Here is a 17,529-nt window from a genome sequence, read left to right as displayed (position 1 = left end):
AGGATATGAATCAGGTATGGCTTTCCTAATGCTGTATCTCTAGTGAGTGCAGTCCCATTGTCCTTGCTTAATTAGAAATATACTTTAAATATTCAGTATCTAATGACTTTCTCTCTAGCATTTTGTGTGTGCTGACCTGCAGTGCTCCTTATGAGAAAGGCTTTTCCACTCTGCTCAAACTCCTTTGTGACAGAGCATGGCCAGTTACCAGAAGCACCTGAAAGGGCACAAAAATGTCACAGTCCCCCTCACTGAGTTCAAAAGCATCTGATCAGACTTGGTACTTGATACTCAGAGTTTGTTCATACATAACTAGATAAAGCAAGTAGTGAAGAACAGCCTCATGGAACTACTTTTGCAGTAATTATATAAAACCTGATTTGATCACCTAAATGGAGTGTGCTTTTTGTATGTGTCTTTCATTAAGATTTCTCATTAGTGTTCTGGTTATTTTGTTTTCTCTCTGTCAAAAGTCGAAACCAGCTTTCAACATTGCCAGTACACCTCTGTAGTCTGCCACTAAAAGTTTTGATAGCGAGTAATAATAAATTGGTTTCAATACCTGAAGAAATTGGACAGCTCAGACAGCTGACAGAGCTCGTGAGTATACACTTGATTTTTAGCTATTACTATTCAGTCTTTACTTTTTAATTTGTATGTTTATTAAGTTCACAGATGCTTCAGAAGAAATAACAATGTTTTAAACTGATCAAAATCCTGCAGTAATTAGGATGCTGTCTGGGCAAGTGCAAGATCAACATCCTGTTTCTCACCCTGCTGAGAACTTTATGATTGTAAACCAACCACTTGTATGCAATGGCAAGTTATTTAAATCTGCTCTTAGCCTAAGGAAGATTTCTGTCTGCCATAGCACTGCAACTCTGTTTTGATTTTGTACAGAGGTGTTAGAAAAGAGTCTGAAATACTCTGAGATTTTTTTTTTAAATTATGTAAGGGAAAGATGCACTGGAGAGCAAATGATCCATGTCAATTAGAGTGTCTTCCCTATTTTAGAAAGGAGGGACAGATGGAATTAGAGCTCTTGGTACATTTGTTTCTGGCAAAAAGCTTTTATGTAGCGAGTTGTGCTGTCTGAAATACTGTGGAATAACTCGAATGAGATAACTTGAAATAAATTTCCGCATCTGAATGCTTAATCTTTTAAAGCTTTTCTTTTGCCATGTATTTAAAGTGAGAACAATGCTTCACATCAGCAATGACAATTGATGAATATAAGGATCTGAGGTGTTCAGTCCCTAAACAAAGAGCTGCATATTTCAGTTAACAGAGACTTACCAGGCAGTGGTAACTCATTCTTTGCTCTTGCTTTGCAGGATGTGAGTTGTAATGAAATACAGACAATACCTCCGCAGATTGGCCATTTGGAATCCTTGAGGGACCTAAATGTCAGACGAAATAATTTGGTGCGTTTACCTGAAGGTGAGATAAAGGCTGTCAGTTATAACAGCAGAAACTTCAAGCACTTCTTTATTTTTCTTTCTTTCCCCTTTTCTTCCCCTGAGAGCTTGAAGCAGCATACTTGTTATGTGAAACACCTATTTTTATATTCTTGCTTTTTCTTACACTGTTTTAATCTGCTGAGCTGGATGTTTGTTTTCTATTTCCAGAGCTTGCTGAGTTGCCATTGATTCGATTAGATTTCTCCTGCAATAAAATAACTACAATACCAGTTTGTTATAGGAACCTCAGACATCTTCAGTCCATCATGTTAGAGAACAACCCTCTCCAGTCCCCCCCTGCACAGGTAAACTGCAGCTAAGAAATCAGATTACTAGTTCAGTTAAAAAGGGCAGAACCAACAAAGTTAAAAACTGAAGGATTATATTGCAAACTTTATTTAAGAACAAGAGTACTTTAAATAAATTCTATTGTATAAAAGTGTTAAATATACAGCACAGCTTGAAAAATCCCTTTTGCTTTTCTTACTTTACTGTATTAGTAGTCTCACCTTTGGGTATTGCAAAGAATTCCACTGTTATCTGAACATTGCTGCTTTCAGCATAAGAGAGAGGAAGATCTGTTAGACGAGACAGATTTTGTGCCACTCAGATCAAAATTTTGACTGAGGCTTCAGTGCTGCTGGTTCACTTTGCAGCAGAGGGCTCAAATTGGCCTTTGAGCTAGAAACTGCAATATGGTTAGTGACTAATTTGATCTTTAATGGATGTACAGGCCCCTGAGTATTACAGGTTGTACTCTGAGCTGCTGCTTCTGAGTCAAGAGTGGCCCCTTGCTGAGTCCTGCAGTTTCAGTAGGGTTTTGCCTCCCTTTTGAAAGCAGAGACAGCTGTTACTGGCTTCGTCCACCATAAATTTGAGCTGGCCTTGGCAGTCTGCCACTGCCATTCAAATCTGGGCATGGGTGGGATGCATCTGTTCTGATGCCAGGGGTATAAATTCTAGTACTTGTAAATGCTTATGTCTTGTTTGCATGATGAAATTTCAGCATCCAGCTGACAGAGTTGCCTGCAGACCAGATGTACTTGGGGAACAGCTTCCATTTGTCTCTCATAGGCATCCCATGATGCTCCACTATAGCTGGGTCTCTAAAATGCAGTGAGATTAGAATAAAAGATACATTGATTGATGTAATCATGCTCATTTATCGCTCTCAATTGCATGTTAAATGTCTGTAGTTTACTTTGAAAATGTGTTGTCAAATTATACTGATTTAATTTTTTCAATTTTTTTAAAGATATGAACATAGAAGCATGCAAGATAGCTCCAGACTTACCTGATTATGATAGGAGACCCATGGGATTTGGATCATGGTAAGTTTTGCACAAGCCAAGTTTTGATGACATTCATGAAAATTTTGTCAGTTGTCTGAGTTAATGACACAAATAGTTCCAAGGATTGTTCTTTGCTAAGTGCATTGATGGAAGTGGCTTTGAAAAATATTATGTTATGTCATAGTGTATTCTAACAAGGTACCAGTGTATAAGAAGTGAGGAGCAGTTCAGAAGATCTCGGCAGTATCATGTGAAAAGTAGTGTTAGAGTTGATACACAGTAAAAAGGGAGTGTTGATATCTTCATAGTACACAGGGTGTGCTCTCATGTTGTTAACATGTATGTTCAGTTTATAAGATCTTAATATTTTCCACAGACTTCCTGGAGTATATATTCCTGCTGTGATTTTTAACCTTTTGTAGAGAATTTTGTGACTGCTGTGCTCAAACCGCAGGTGTAAATGCTGATCTCCACCCCATCAGTAAACTGTTATTTCTGGCAAGCTTTCACTTGGCACTGCTGCTTGGCATTGTAACACAAATATTGGAACAGTCAGCCATATCAGCTGCTAAATGAAGATGTCTAGCAAAAAGCAGGAGTTAAGATTTATTTCTGTTACATGAAACAGAAGAGAGTCAGTGAAGTGTGAAACTGGATATGTATAAAAATTACCTCAGTCATCATGGAAGGTGGTAATAAGGTGTGGAGGAGTGAGTTGCTAAAGGATGTGCTGCTGCCTTAGCAGCAATAAAACACAAATGAGGGGGCTTCACAATAAATCATCGTGAGTCAGATTTATGAGGAATAACTTGCATGAGGGACTTGACAGAGGGATTCCTCATCAGCACTGAATGTCTTAAATTATTTTTCAAGATGAGCTCAACATGTGAACATGTTGAGTGTTACTCAGTTTCCAGTACAAGCTGTGGCAGAGAGTTGCTGCATAATATTGAGGATACTGACCTGCTACTGGAAATAAAAGGCTCTAAATGATAAAATGTCATGATCTGTTTAGCTCTAACACAGTTTGTTTATTTTTAAGAGAAATTCCAACAAAATCAGTGGACTGTGTGCTTACTGATTTATTGTTTTGTAGCTGTATATTAATATGGAAATTCTCAAATTGCTTTTGTGAAATGAGAAGAATTAATGTATTTTAATCATAGCTTGAAATTAGAAATGTGAAAACAAGAGCAGAACTGGTTTAGGATGTTTTCTCTGGAATTGCTACTGGATTCAGCAGTATGGAATGAGCTTCAACAGGCTTTCATTTAACTGTGTTTCCATACCCAAGAGGAGATAAGAGTTGGGGATAGATCTGTTGGGGATAGATCTATTTACAGTTACCGTGCTGTTTAGGGCATTTAGTGTTGCAGGTGATTCCTCCCGCCTTCATGTACCTATGGAAGAACTGTCCATGGATCAGAGTACATATCAGAAGTGGTAGAATGATCCAGTGAAAAAGAGGATCCCGAATTATGATACCCTTCTGAAACTTGGGATGAAAGAAATAAAAGCCTTCAGCTCTGATATAGTTAATATTTCCAGAGAAGTCACAGGAGCTTTATGTTTGTTATCTTCAAAGGTGACCAATAGGAATAACGTGTCAGTCAGTCCACCCAGACTTTGTTGCTGGTGTATCTGATAAACTGGGTGTAATGCCATGGAGGTTAAGAATCTGAAGAGTGATAGAGACTCTTAAAGTCTAAGGAAGTTTGTGTCATGCTGTCAGTTCACTTTTGATGAAACATTTTTAATAGCAAGGTTGTTGATACTGCCAATAAAACAAGATACTGTGAAACATTATGGAAAGTGTGGGTTGGAGGTTCTAGTACAGCTAATTATTTGTTTTAGCCTTGTCGAATTACATCAAACTGTCTTACCAGAGTGAAACCTGGTGTGTTGCAGTCCTTGTCTAAACATAAGCTATGTGAAATATATCTGCAGCAAGTTTTGTTCTGCTGCAGCCAGGCTCTCATTTGCAACACTGAAGTCCAGAGCAGCTCAGGTTGGTGCTGGCATGAATGTAACTGGGAGGAGACAGAACTGTTGAAGCTGTGTAGCAGTTTTTGGCACTGAGGCAAATGGGTAGAGTCTGGAGTTAGAAGGTTTAAAATACAAAGTACTCATGTGGTTGATTTTCTGGGACTTGGGCAACTGTTCTTTCTTACGGGAGGTAGAAAATAAGTGGTTTAGTGTGGCTTTGGAGCTGTGCCTTTGAAATGTTGTCAAGTATTGTCTTTCCTTTGATTGTTGGGCTTACCAGACATTTGGCTTCTCATCCTTTGATTTCAAGACTTACATAGCTTCCCATGTAAGTTGTAGTTGCCCCCAAATGCTCTCATCTATTCAAATGCCTAATTGTTGTTCCTTGTAGCTTGTTGTTCAGGGAGGAATAAAAGTCTTAAGTCTCAGCTGATTTCAGGATGGCTGCTGTAGGATTATAAACGTGTCAAATGTGCAGCATTGAAGAGCTGGTTTTAGTTGTGAGAGCTGGGAAGAGAGAAAGCAGCTTTCATGTTAAAAAGGAGAAGTCCTGGAAACAGTGATTTTTTTGAGCTTTCAGCTAACCTGAAAGGTGTACAGCTTTTCAAAATCTCTAATTGAAAAGGAAGGCTGAAAGAAAATTTGTATCAAAATATTTCCTCATTTTTGAGATCTTTAATTTGCAATGATTGTTCAGCCTACAACAGGGTGCTCAGTAGATTCTGAAAATATTGATTCATTTAAAATGGAAGTATACTGCAGATGGATATTTTTTGTCCACCCATGTTTTAAATACAGTATTTAAATTCCATGAACTGTTAGCATAAGTAGGGTTCTGTTGTCAGTGATTCAAGTTAATAACTCTTTAACTGCAGTGGGTGGTTTCATGGTCATTCTTTTTAATTCCACCCAAAAGAAGAAAGTTATTTTTTCCTTTCTTTCTAGTGGTTTTTTATGCAGATGATCTTTCTGTTCAAATATAGGGCCATAGAAGTGGAACTCCTCTGAGTTAAAACTCAGTGCAGATACAAGAGCTTGTTTTTTGCTGTACATCTGCATAGAAACACACATATAGCCTAATGTAGCCCACCATCCCTCCTGGAACTTCTTTCCTCTTTCTTGTCTGTCTGAAAATTAAAACAGCCCTGGATAATAGTCTGTCACTCTTCTACAAAGTCTCATGCACACATACTGTGCTGTGTTAATAATAATAATAAAAATAATAATTTGAAAATAAGTGTTTCCTGAAAGCTGGATTTCAGAGGGAGCAACAACTTGAGAGCAATATCAGTGAGAAAATGACCTGCAATTTAGTTAGGATGGGGTGAAGCAATTAGCTTCCTGAAATTAATTCTTCCTTGTGTATTATGTAGTAATTACTGCTGCAGTTCTCCCTGGGGCATCGAGTGCCAGTAGGACAGTTGAGCCATTGTGAAATGCCATCTGCAGTGGATCAGACAAGTCCCATTGTCTCTTTTACTGTAGCTATCTGCAGCAGTTGCCAGACTTGACATCTGTGATGGCTTTACTGCTGAATTACGTAGTTTTTAATCCCAAAAATTTAGAGAAGAACTGTATGGCTGTTTGGTTATGTGTCTTGTAGCACTGGGCACATGTCTAATGCCTTTGTCTAGACATGTCATTGACAAAACTTGTAGATGGAAACTGTATTTCTATATTTATTACATTATGAAATATTTGAAATACTGTCCATCTTTCTGCACAGTTTCTTAGCTAGGTGACTATGACACAGAAGTCAGTTATGTAATCCATGCTGTGTACTTTGTGTAGAAGTAGTATGTTCTGTGATTTTAGTAATATTGCAAGGGTTTATGCTTAATTATGAAAAAGCTTGTGGGACAGTTTTTCAACCAAAACATACAAGTAGTAGAAAATAAAAATTTGACTTGTTAAACAGCGAAATATGAGACCACTTTGCATCTCTCTTTGTCATAATTTCTATTTGGGAAATGTTTAAAGTATGAATATATACTTTGGATCAGATTAGCTCTTAAAAGGCCAGCCAGTGGCAGGTGACAGCTGACTGACAAGGATGCTGAGTTGTGAGCACTCGCCTCCTGCTCTATGTGGCAAATGCAGTGTGAGGCTTTCAAACATGCTGAGCTTGTGAACACGCTGCAACTGTGCTTGGTGGCTTATTCTGCTTTTGTTCTGTAGTAGCTGAGAAGCTTTTGGTGGTGTTTATATTACAGTAACTAAAACTGTGTGTTTGACAGCCACGAGGAACTCTATTCCAGTCGTCCGTATGGAGCACTCGATTCTGGCTTCAATAGTGTGGACAGCGGAGACAAAAGGTGGTCAGGGAATGAAGTAAGTGCTGCAGCTTTGTTTTTGTTGAGTGCAGAGTTGAACAGACAGAGAACTAAGCATATACATCTGGAAGCATAATCCATAGGTAATATATGTATGCTAGTGTGCAGGTTGCCTTGAGCCACAGTTATTTCCTGCTTTATTGGTCTAAAACAAGCATAATTTCATATGGGACAGACTCAAAGTTTGAAATAATAACAGAAATGTATAAATCAGTGCATGACAGATTAATTTGCTGGAGAATAAAAGATGAGGAAAATGGCATTCCTCATTTTAAAAAATCTTATAACTGTATGGTATAAACAATGCTGAGTCAATGAAACAAATCTGAACATGAAAATAAAACTTTAAAAATCAGATGGAAATTTTTTCTTCTTTCTTTGCACCTTGTTTGAAATCCATTTGCCATTTAGAAGCAGGAAAATGGGATCTCTTAGCAAAGAGACTGTCAACTGTTCTTCCCAGAAAGAGATTTTCTTTTCCTCTTGGGATAACTAGAAAAGGCAGTAGCCAAGACCTAAAGTGTCTCAGTGAGCTGTGCTCCATTGCTCCATATGTCTGGTTGCACTCCCAGCTTGGTTTTTGAGAGGGTTCTAGGGCTTTCTGTCCTGGGATTTTTTTCAAGCACTTGCAGATACTGCAAGCAAAACTGTAGCCAAGCTGGTTTTTAAAGAAAGCTTAACCACATATTTTCTTAAAACAATACCCTATAGCTGAATTTTCTTTAAATTAGTGTTTTGTAGGTGCAAAAAGGACAATTGAAGTAATATCACAAGTCAAGAGAGAGTAGCTTACAAGATATTCTTTCTGAAGAAAAGGGTTTCCTGACTTCACTGTTTGTTTTCAGCCAACAGACGAGTTCTCAGATCTCCCTTTACGTGTGGCAGAGATCACCAAGGAGCAGAGACTGCGCAGAGAGAGTCAGTATCAAGAAAACCGAGGGAGCGCAGTTGTAACTAATGGTGGAGGTAAATAGTGACCCTTGGTAACAATATGTATTGTCATCATCATTAAAGTTCCAGAATGTTTGCTAAACGGTTGTCTGAAGAGGGAAAAAAGGAGAAGGATCTAGGTAGAATTACACAAAAGCAATGTTGGGGAAACAGTGTAAGAACGCTGCTGTTTTAAGGATGTTAAAGGCAAAATCAAATAGCAGCAGAATTAGGATTTTCTGGAGAACATTGTGTCAGCTTTTACATATGTGCTATTTTAAAGTCTCCAACTGCTTTGAACAGTATTTTAGAATATTGAATTTTGGTGCATGGAGTTTTGCTGTTTGAGCTACTGGGCAAAATTCACAGCAGTAGTAAGTTGTCACTGCTCTGTGCCAACTGCTCTCGAAACGAACGAGCAACTTTGTCAGGGAATTCCGTATTTCCGAGTAGCACAAGTGTCTCATTCAGCAGTCTTGTGTTTTAATCTGAACTTTCAAGCTGTCTAGGAGGGACTGGTGTTTGTGAGTGACGTTGCTTTGTTGCACTTTCTCAGTTGGTGTCCCGCAGTCTTTACAGTAGCACCTTCGTAGTTGTTCAAGAGGTGATGGTGCTTTCCACGTTTCTTGATCTTCACAGTCCTCCTCCATTTTAACTTCCAATAATCTGTTGCTACTGCTGTCTCTTTTTGCCTATAGGCCCTAACTTTAACCTTCCAGATTTGTTTTTTTCAATCTTTCTTTCTTCTCAGTTTTTCTGCACTACTTATAATGAGTTCTCATCCCCTTATACTTCTATTAATTTTTTTTCTTCCTCAGCTGCTCTCTGTTTTTAATTTTCCCTAATGGCTACTGTTTATTTTCTTTATCTGAGTGTCACTCTTCCCAGCTACATCTAGTCTCCTCTGCCCAACTTCCACTTTTACTTCTCTCTTCCCTCCTCCTCCCTATCTTCATTGTTTGCCATCTTCTTTTCTTGGTCTTAGTCTCCTCTGCTACAATTTTTTGTTTAATTTACCACCTTCTAGAAATATCTTAAACTTTTTAGTTGACTCACACTCTTTTATACATTCATGGGGAAAAAAATCAATTCAAACAGGTAAATTCTGGCAGTTAAAAGAATTCAAGACATGGTGTCATGGGAAGCTCTGGGCAGCCTTAATAACAGGTATTTAACAGAGCTGCCAGCTCTGCCTCCAAGACTAACTTTATTTTGTTCTTTGGGTTTTGCACACCAGGGATTTCAAAATGCCTTGTAGCCTTTTAAGTTGGAGCACCGTCAGTTCATGAGTAGGAGTATCTGAGAGGGGCACATGTGGCTGTCAGAGACCCAGATGCTTTCCAATTCTGTGTTCCTAACACAGATACTAATGTTTTTCATCCTCTGCTGCATCATTATTGGTCCTGGTATTATTTTTATTTAGTAAGCAAGGCTGGAAAGAAGGGGAATTTTGGCATGTTGGGGTTTTTTTAAGATTTGTAACTGAGATGGAGATTTAGTGAAGCCAAAGTATATAGGAATGCTGTTTTGGATGGTTGTAGTAGCAGAGGAGGTGGCTTTGGCAGTAACAGTTGCTAGATTGTGTGGTGAGGCAAAGAGAAGTCTGTTTTAGACAAGCAGGAAAGGGGCGGGGGAGTAGAACAAGAATGTCTGCAAGAGAGTCTGGAGCAAGTTTGGGGGAAAGTTTTAAGAAAAAAAAAGCTCTAGTGCTCTGAAAGGGAGCTTATGCTTTCCTCTGCCTCCCCAGCACAGTATTTTTCACAGTATTTTTCATTTGAGTGGTTTACTCAATGTCATGACTCTCAGAATCCCTGGGCAGAATGTGTAAAAGCAGTGGCAAGTGAAAAAATTGCCCTACATAATATCTCCCACACAAAGGAAAATCAATACTAGCCAAACTGTGCTGTTTCTTGCTCTCATTTCAGTGGTTCCTAATATCTTTTTTAATTCCTCTTTTTAAAATAAAATTGCAGGTGCCTTTACACAGTTTTAGAGGTGCTTTGTTGTTTTCTGTAGTGTTCTTCATTATTTCCACATACACTTCTTATCTGGATGCAAATGCAATAAATGTAACTTAGACATGCTGCTCTCTATTTTGTAGTTGTAGTACTAAAACTAGTAGAAGAATCTGTTATATCCATTCTAATTTTTCTGACAGAGATTAGTTAGAACCAAGAGAAATTATTCAAAAATTTACACAGATCATTGTACAGTCTTGGTGTTAGCTGACAAGCTTTTGATATATAGTATTTGGTACTGAAAAGAAATCACAGTGTTTACTTTTTCAGTCACTGCAAAAGTATCTGCAGCCAGCAGTATAAAACTACCTGTTTGATACATGTTCATCGTTGCTTTTTAAAAGGCAAAAATTTTATCATTCTCTCAAAATTTGTTTCAAAGTGGGCCTGGCAAAATCCAAGAGCTTTTAGACCGAGCTTTCCCAGATGGAAGAAAAACAGTAGGGCCTCAGTTCCTTACGTTGCTGCTTTGTTGGGTCTTTTCCTCTCCTGTGGGTTATCTAATTATGGGTGTTTTCTTTGTGTATGTGTGTCAAGTGGAACATGATCTCGATCAGATCGACTATATTGACAGCTGTGCCACGGAAGAGGAGGAGGAAGAGGTGAGGCAGCCCAAGTGCATGGACTCAGACAGCCTCAGCTCACAGTTCATGGCATATATTGACCAGCGGCGAATCTCTAATGAGGTGGTGCTTTTACTTGAATTAATTAAATTCATACACCCCAGGAAAACCCTTGTGAAAACTGTTCCCTGTTAAATCATTGGGATGGAACACTTTTGGAGAGTGTCCTCAAAAATCAAACCTACAGAAACAGATTTTCAGCCACATAATGTTTCCTTCTGTGTTCTGTCAGTCTTAATTAGTACCTATGTACACAGTTACACAGTTCAGTGGCTCACTGTACAGACTACATGAATAAGTTGTCTGAAAAAATCTTTGTGGCTGATCTGCTTAAAGAATAACTATTGTGCTGTGATTCAGATGTGTCCTTTCAAAGTTTTGTGTGTTCTAAAGCAGAAAGATATTTGCTCTTTGAAGAAAGAAAAAAAAAGCAGATCTTTATGTTTCATGTAGGAGCCTGGTCCCTATTTTGTCCACTGTACTGTTTACTATGTTTAAAATCAGTCACACAGATATGAGAGGTAAATTCATTTTGCAAATATCATAAATTCAGTATCAAATCACAGTAGGTGATGACACTTGAGGCACAAACTCAAGAGCAAAACTCAGAGAAGACAGCTATTGGCACGTCAACCCAAGGACTCTTTGCTGTAGATATGGAAAAGGCATTGTCAGCATCAAAAAAGCTATTCCTTGGAGTCTCTCTATTCAAAAAAATTAAACTGATTTTAGCTAAAGCAGTAGTTTCTCTAAAAAGAGAGTGCAAAAGACAGTGCAAAATACTCTACTACTTAGCAAGGCTAACTATGCAATATAGCATCGTGCATGCAGGCATGAGTGAAAATTGGCAAGTTCATCTTGAAAAGTTTCTCTTTTCCTACATTAATGGATGTCAGTAAAAGTTTTTAAGTAACGCTAAAACCTATGTGTCTCTATTACCAATGAGGTAAATGATGTTTTGCTTTCTTAGTCCCTCTGGGACCTCTCTTTACAGCATCATAAGAGATCATCAGCTACTGTATCCTGTATTTCTGAGAATCCACTCTGCACTGCTGTGCATTTGTAGAGTTAAACTCTGAAAAATGTATATACATTCCAATAATTATTTTCTACCTACATGAACTTCTCTAGAGGATTCTTAATAGTGGAGGTTTTAAAGCTCCTGAAGTTATCAGCAGGCATATTTAATCTTGAAACTAATATGTATTTAAATTGGAGAAAAAAAAAAAGTGGGCTTGCCTAGTTGGAAATGAACATCCTGGAGTTGTGTTTTGTGCTTTTTTGTCAGGTACTTTAAATACCAGTAGTTACAAATGTAGCTTTGCAAAGAGATTGTTTGACCTTAATGTACAGTTTTCTGAATAGGTTGCTAACTTAGTCTTTTGTGGTTTTTTGCTTAGAGTTCCCCAGTAAAACCCACATCCATCAGAGAATTTCAGAGAACAGAGGATACAAGACGGCATTTACATCAAAACAGGTAAGAATTGCTGTGGTAACAGTAATTATCCAGAATTTCATGAAGAATGCAGAGCACATATTTGCTGAACATGTTTAGAAAAAGGCATTGTTTTCTGTTGCCTTACCAGCAATGTACATGGCACTTTATTGTTAAGTTGCTGCTCCAGATTAGGAATTTGAGTTCTAATAATGGCAGTGAGCAAAAGGAGTGGCTGTTCTAGGCCAATGCTCAGCTTTAAATCAGTTGATTAAAAAATATGCCTAATTAAAGTGTATACTTTTAAACTGATTTAATATCTGCTTATTGGGATGTAACTTGTGCTTTGATGAAATACTTGACTTATGCTATATTACATAAAGGACTGAAGGGATAAATGTACTTCAGGTTTAGTGGAAACATAGGGTTACTATGGAGTATGTGATGGGCCATGAGGTCACGCTCTTGTTTGGCTGTTGGTAGCTCTAGTACTGTGGGGGGTCAGTGTAATTTACAATGTGCTTTTCTGTGCCATAAGCATGAGCTTACATCAGGAGAAGAAGGGATAGAATTGGAGTCAGACCTGAAAACAGGTCACTTAGTTTAATGAAGTAGACTTTTTGACTATGCCCATTGTCTTTAATGATGATTTAGCTTATTGGAGGGAATGCTTATCTGTAAAATAAGGGTCAGAGTTGGGACAGAGTATAAATGAGGGGTGGTTAGGTTTAAGAAAAGACTTTTGGGTTTCTAGTTAAAAGACCAGAAGATAAGCAAATGTATAGCTTTTTGATAATGAAACTATAATCAAAATTCATAGAACCTTTAATATGCCATTGAAGCATTTCAGTATTCTGTGGAGTGAAAGTGAATGTGCAAAGACTCCACAGAAAACCACCCCAGTTGTACTTGTTTGGGGAAAAAAAGAAAGACAACTGCTAGTCTTAAGTATGTCATTACTTACACTGTCAGTAGAAGTTAATTTTTAATGGATTCTAAAATGGTATTGAAAGAGAAAATTAAACCAAGAGTAGTGTATAAATTTTTCCAGAGTTTTGGCACCATTTTAGTAGACATTTTGAAATGTGCAGTAAATGTGTAGATACAGTAGCTGCACTGATATAAGGGAGGGAAACTCCTTCAGCATATGTTGGCATTCCTTATCCTGTAGTGTCCACAAGTAAGGTACATAAAGTAAAAGAGCAGTCTGACATGTCCTCCCCAAATAAAGTGGGTGCTCTTGGTCTGAAAAACTTGATTTTTTTGCTTGTTTGTTCATTTATTTTTCGATTTGAACATTTGTTGTCAGCATGGAAATAATTAGACTTTACAAACACTGGTTTCCACGTTACATCTGAAGGAAATGCAGAAAGGCTGGTTAGCCAGGGGAGAGGTGCTGTTTACATAGACAGATGTTAATGATAAAGGAAATTGTAGTTCACTAGGGTAATCCAGTGTTTTCAAAATTTAACTGAAGGATAGCAGCAGGTCTTCGTGTGGAAGTAATTAATCAACGATCTAAATGAATTTTAGCTTATTCATGTTATGCTGCAGGAGGGTGAAATTCTTAATAATAAAAAACAGGTCCTGTTGTTATTGCCTTCAAAGCTATGTAAAAACAGCCATATGACAGTGAGTAATTTTTTATATTTTAAGCTTGTATTAGGCAAATACTTCATTTGTGGCAACCACAAGCTGTAAACTGCTTCCACAATAATTCTGTGCAAATGCCTTGGCAGGCAGCCTCTTTGGTTTTTTTTTCTTCAGCATGCTGGAGCCATTAAAACTCTTGGAGTTGGATGTAATGCAGACTTCACCTCAAGAGTGTTTCTATTAGTTGATTCAATTCATTAAATACAGTTTGTGCCTCTGGACAGACGGTGGTGCATTCCTGTTGCAACAAAGCTGTGTGTACTCAGCTCTGAATACACTTCTTGGCACTCAGTTGAACCCAGTCCTGTCAGTTCAGAACAGCACAGTAATGGATTTGTCATGTGCTTCAGTGCTAATTTAAGTAACCAGGGAGACCTGTAACATATGGGTCTTCCACATCTCTTAAACTTCTCCCTGCAGAAGAGGTCATAAGTCTACATGCAGGCAGCTGGACTGACATGTTTTGGGAAAGCATTGTTAAGTGTGTCTCTGTTCCACAGTTGTCCCAGGAACAAAGGTCGCAGAGTTTGGGCTGTCAAGAGCAAACTCCTTGATTTCCATCAACTTTCCTTCTAGGCAGCAACATGGCAGGGAACATGCTGTGGGCTCTGGACCTTGGGAATTGTTTCAGTCCTAACAGCTGCCTTCTAGCAAAGAACTGACTGCAAAATTTCTCTCTTATTGTTGATAAGATGGATAATTGTTTACCTCATGACTTTGATGGCCTGTATTGCTGGCAGTTGGGAGGTCATCACCTGACCGGTGAAGGGAGCAGATTTGTTCTGAAAATGTCAAAGGGAACTGATGTTTAAAAATAATTTTGCTCTTTCCAGAGCAAAGTAAGGCCTGCAATAACCAAAATATAGTCTTAAAAGAGAGAATCCATCTTTGTGTATTTTGACATCATTGTTAACTAAGCAAGTTACATTTATTTAATTATGAACTGCAGTAGTTGTCATCTAACTTGGTATCACAGTGTGATTTCTTTAGTCATATTAAATTTCACCTTTTTGATTATCTGAAGCTAATTGTCTAGGCAATTCTCTTAGAAAAACAGTTTTAATCTAGAGAAGAATTCATCTGACAGTAGTTTATATGCATCAGTGGCCAATCCCCCTTCCACCTGGTGTCTGCCTGCAGGGATACAGATGAATTACGAAGACCTGAAACTCTAAATTTGATGCAGGACAAAGAGCATCACCAAGTACTAAGGAGTTATGTGGACAGGACAGAGAGGTAGGGAAAAGAAACATGGTTTCTACTGATTAATTTTGTTATTTTTCCTTTCCCCCCAAATAACCATAACAGCCAGTTGTTTCTCTATATGAAGATCATCTGGAAAGTTTCTGGTTTGGTTACTGTAGAGAATAGAGTACATACATTACAATCCCATTGGTACCTCTTGTGCTTTCTACATCTTGGACTGTAGAAAAATTTTATCACAACTAAGGAGAAGAGATAGAAATGACTTCACAAAATCTGTCATGCACAGTCAGTTAAATCACAATCACAGCAGTTAAAGAGCTTTGCTTACTAAACAGTTACTCTTCTGATTTGATAAGATACTTGTGTGTCACTGGCAATTCATGTATGCAAAATTTTTATATTTAAGTTAAAAAGTCTACTTTCTCTCTGTTTTTGCATTTGTCAGACCCCTGCCTGATTCACCTTATTTTCTCTCGCTGTCAAGTCACCACAGTCAGGTAACACATTGAACTCCACTGTTTAATTTTTTTGGATGAGTTTGATGCAATACCAAACCGATGTTATCCATAAGACATGGACTATTACTCCATAACCTGTCTGCAGCTCTGACTTTACAGCCTGATGCACTGTTTTATTCCAGGTGCCTGGCACAGATTCCGAGCTGCACCGCAGGCACATCGAGCGCACCCGTCGGGAGGCTCAGCTGGCAGCGCTGCAGTACGAGGAGGAGAGGATGAGAACAAAGCAGATCCAGAGAGAAGCTGTCCTTGACTTTGTTAAGGTACCTCCCTTTAGTACCTACTTGATACTTTATCTTTTCTGAATCCTGGAATTGTAACTGATTGCCAAGGTCATTAATACTTGTACCTTATGCTCCTGGGCGTGCACCGCACTTTATAAAGAAAATCATCAACTAACTTGAAGTCCATTCAGTCTTGATGCTGTAGCTTAACATAAGCAAAGTTAGAACTGGGGAGGAAATGGAAGATTCACCCAAAATATGAGTGTTGCAAAGAATTCTGGTTTTGCGTAGTCCTCCTCATTTACTCAGTTTTCATTTGGATACATGTGACAGGGTTGGTATAAGAAAGAAGGAGTCTTTACCTGTGAAGGCATAGAGGCACAGTAATTTTGAAGGCAAATTTGGCAGGGAGGAGAGAATCATACACACAAAAATGTAATGTTACCTGATCTACTTTGCTATTTTATGGTAATAAAATAAGTTACCTCCAGGTAAAGCATGGGTGCAGACTTATGGTACATCAGACTCTCTGTGGACACTGGGTCTTCACTTTCTCTGTCACTGCAGTCACTATGAAGTAGTCTGCTGCTTAACATGCTAGTTGACTTAAATTTATTTTACTGTTTACTGCTCTGGGAACCTACCCAAATCTCACAATCACAAATTTAAGAAATGTTACAGTTAATATTTCAGGCTTAGAGTGGTCTGCAGAGAGGCAAATAATGGTTTATTGCATTTATTTCTTTTGTAAAGTTAGTTTAGAAAAAGGGTTTTAACTGCCTGAAACTGGGCTCTTCATTAGCACCAGCTACTCTCAAGCCCCTGGCACTATTCTGTAGTAAAGCTGCTTTATTAATGATTCAGCTCAACCTTTCAGTTAAATACTTAGCTGTATAGGATGCATTTTGTTCATTGATGAGCCTCTTGGGGGTTTTTGGTTTGGATTTGTTGGGTTTTTTTCCTTCGGTTGCCTTTGTTATTCATGAGCACTTAGCAGTTAAATTCCTCCCTTGGGTTATATTTTGGATTTCTTATGCATCTTTCATATGCATAATTTTTTTTTTAAATTGGGGGGTTTGTCTTATGTGGAGTGAAGGCTTTTTTTTAACTAACAGTGAAGTTTCAGCTGAGTGGAAACTAGCAATTTCCCCAATGCATATTTTATTTAAAAACTAAGAGTTCTGTTTTAAAACGCTTCTAAATTATGCTGATTGGTTCTGAGCTTTTGTATTATTATTTTCATTTTTCTTTTTTCTCTATAGCAAAAAGCATCCTTAAGTCCTCAGAAGCAAAGTCCTCTGGATAGTGAGGTAAGAGTCCAGTAAGATTATTACTAGGGATGTCAGAAGTATTTTCCTGATTGTGGAGGATTCTTCAGAACTGGGTTATAGCATAGTTTTTTCATGCATTATTAAGCCTCAGGTTGGGGTTTTTTGCTTATGGGAACAGTTTAGTATTTCCTTCTGTTCATGTAGACTGCCTGTCCAAGTGTGTTGTTTAATTGTTTCTTGTATGTTTTCTATGTTCTCTGCAGAAAACAGATTTCATGTTCCATTTTAATATGCTCCTTGCGAGCAGTACAGTTTATTTGCTAACAGTATTCAGACAAGTTACTGTGTTACAGTCATCCTTCACTTATCAGTTTTCTCCCAGTTTCCTGTTATTAGATCACAAGTTATCCCAGAAATATTAAGTATTAGAATTTTGAGGGCTATCAGAGAAACAAATATTTTCTAAAGTTTTATTCTACTATAGTTTTGTAATCAAAGCCAGTAAGTTAGTAGGGAACACAAATCATACAAGGCTCACTCTTCTAGAATATACAGAGCTGAGCCTATGGCATCTGTTCAG

The 17,529-nt window shown here is 38.0% G+C and overlaps 1 protein-coding gene across 1 annotated transcript in view; it reads left to right on the top strand.

Annotated features, from left to right (window-relative positions):
* The window catches only part of LRCH3 (leucine rich repeats and calponin homology domain containing 3), a 64,231-nt gene that overhangs the window by 26,713 nt on the left and 19,989 nt on the right, over nt 1–17,529 (top strand). The window contains exons 3-15 of the mRNA XM_017810456.1: nt 474–600; nt 1,335–1,440; nt 1,629–1,765; nt 2,194–2,272; nt 2,716–2,791; nt 6,976–7,069; nt 7,917–8,037; nt 10,557–10,705; nt 12,043–12,119; nt 14,871–14,966; nt 15,382–15,433; nt 15,577–15,717; nt 16,941–16,988. Of these exons, the coding sequence (XP_017665945.1) occupies nt 474–600; nt 1,335–1,440; nt 1,629–1,765; nt 2,194–2,272; nt 2,716–2,791; nt 6,976–7,069; nt 7,917–8,037; nt 10,557–10,705; nt 12,043–12,119; nt 14,871–14,966; nt 15,382–15,433; nt 15,577–15,717; nt 16,941–16,988 (1,303 nt within the window). The remainder of the gene's footprint in view (nt 1–473; nt 601–1,334; nt 1,441–1,628; nt 1,766–2,193; nt 2,273–2,715; nt 2,792–6,975; nt 7,070–7,916; nt 8,038–10,556; nt 10,706–12,042; nt 12,120–14,870; nt 14,967–15,381; nt 15,434–15,576; nt 15,718–16,940; nt 16,989–17,529) is intronic.

Source organism: Lepidothrix coronata, unplaced genomic scaffold, assembly GCF_001604755.1.
Source record: "Lepidothrix coronata isolate B3197 unplaced genomic scaffold, Lepidothrix_coronata-1.0 Scaffold29, whole genome shotgun sequence".
NCBI classification, from domain to species: domain Eukaryota; kingdom Metazoa; phylum Chordata; class Aves; order Passeriformes; family Pipridae; genus Lepidothrix; species Lepidothrix coronata.
Note: the sequence above shows the minus strand (reverse complement) of the source record. Positions and strands in the feature narration are given on the sequence as shown.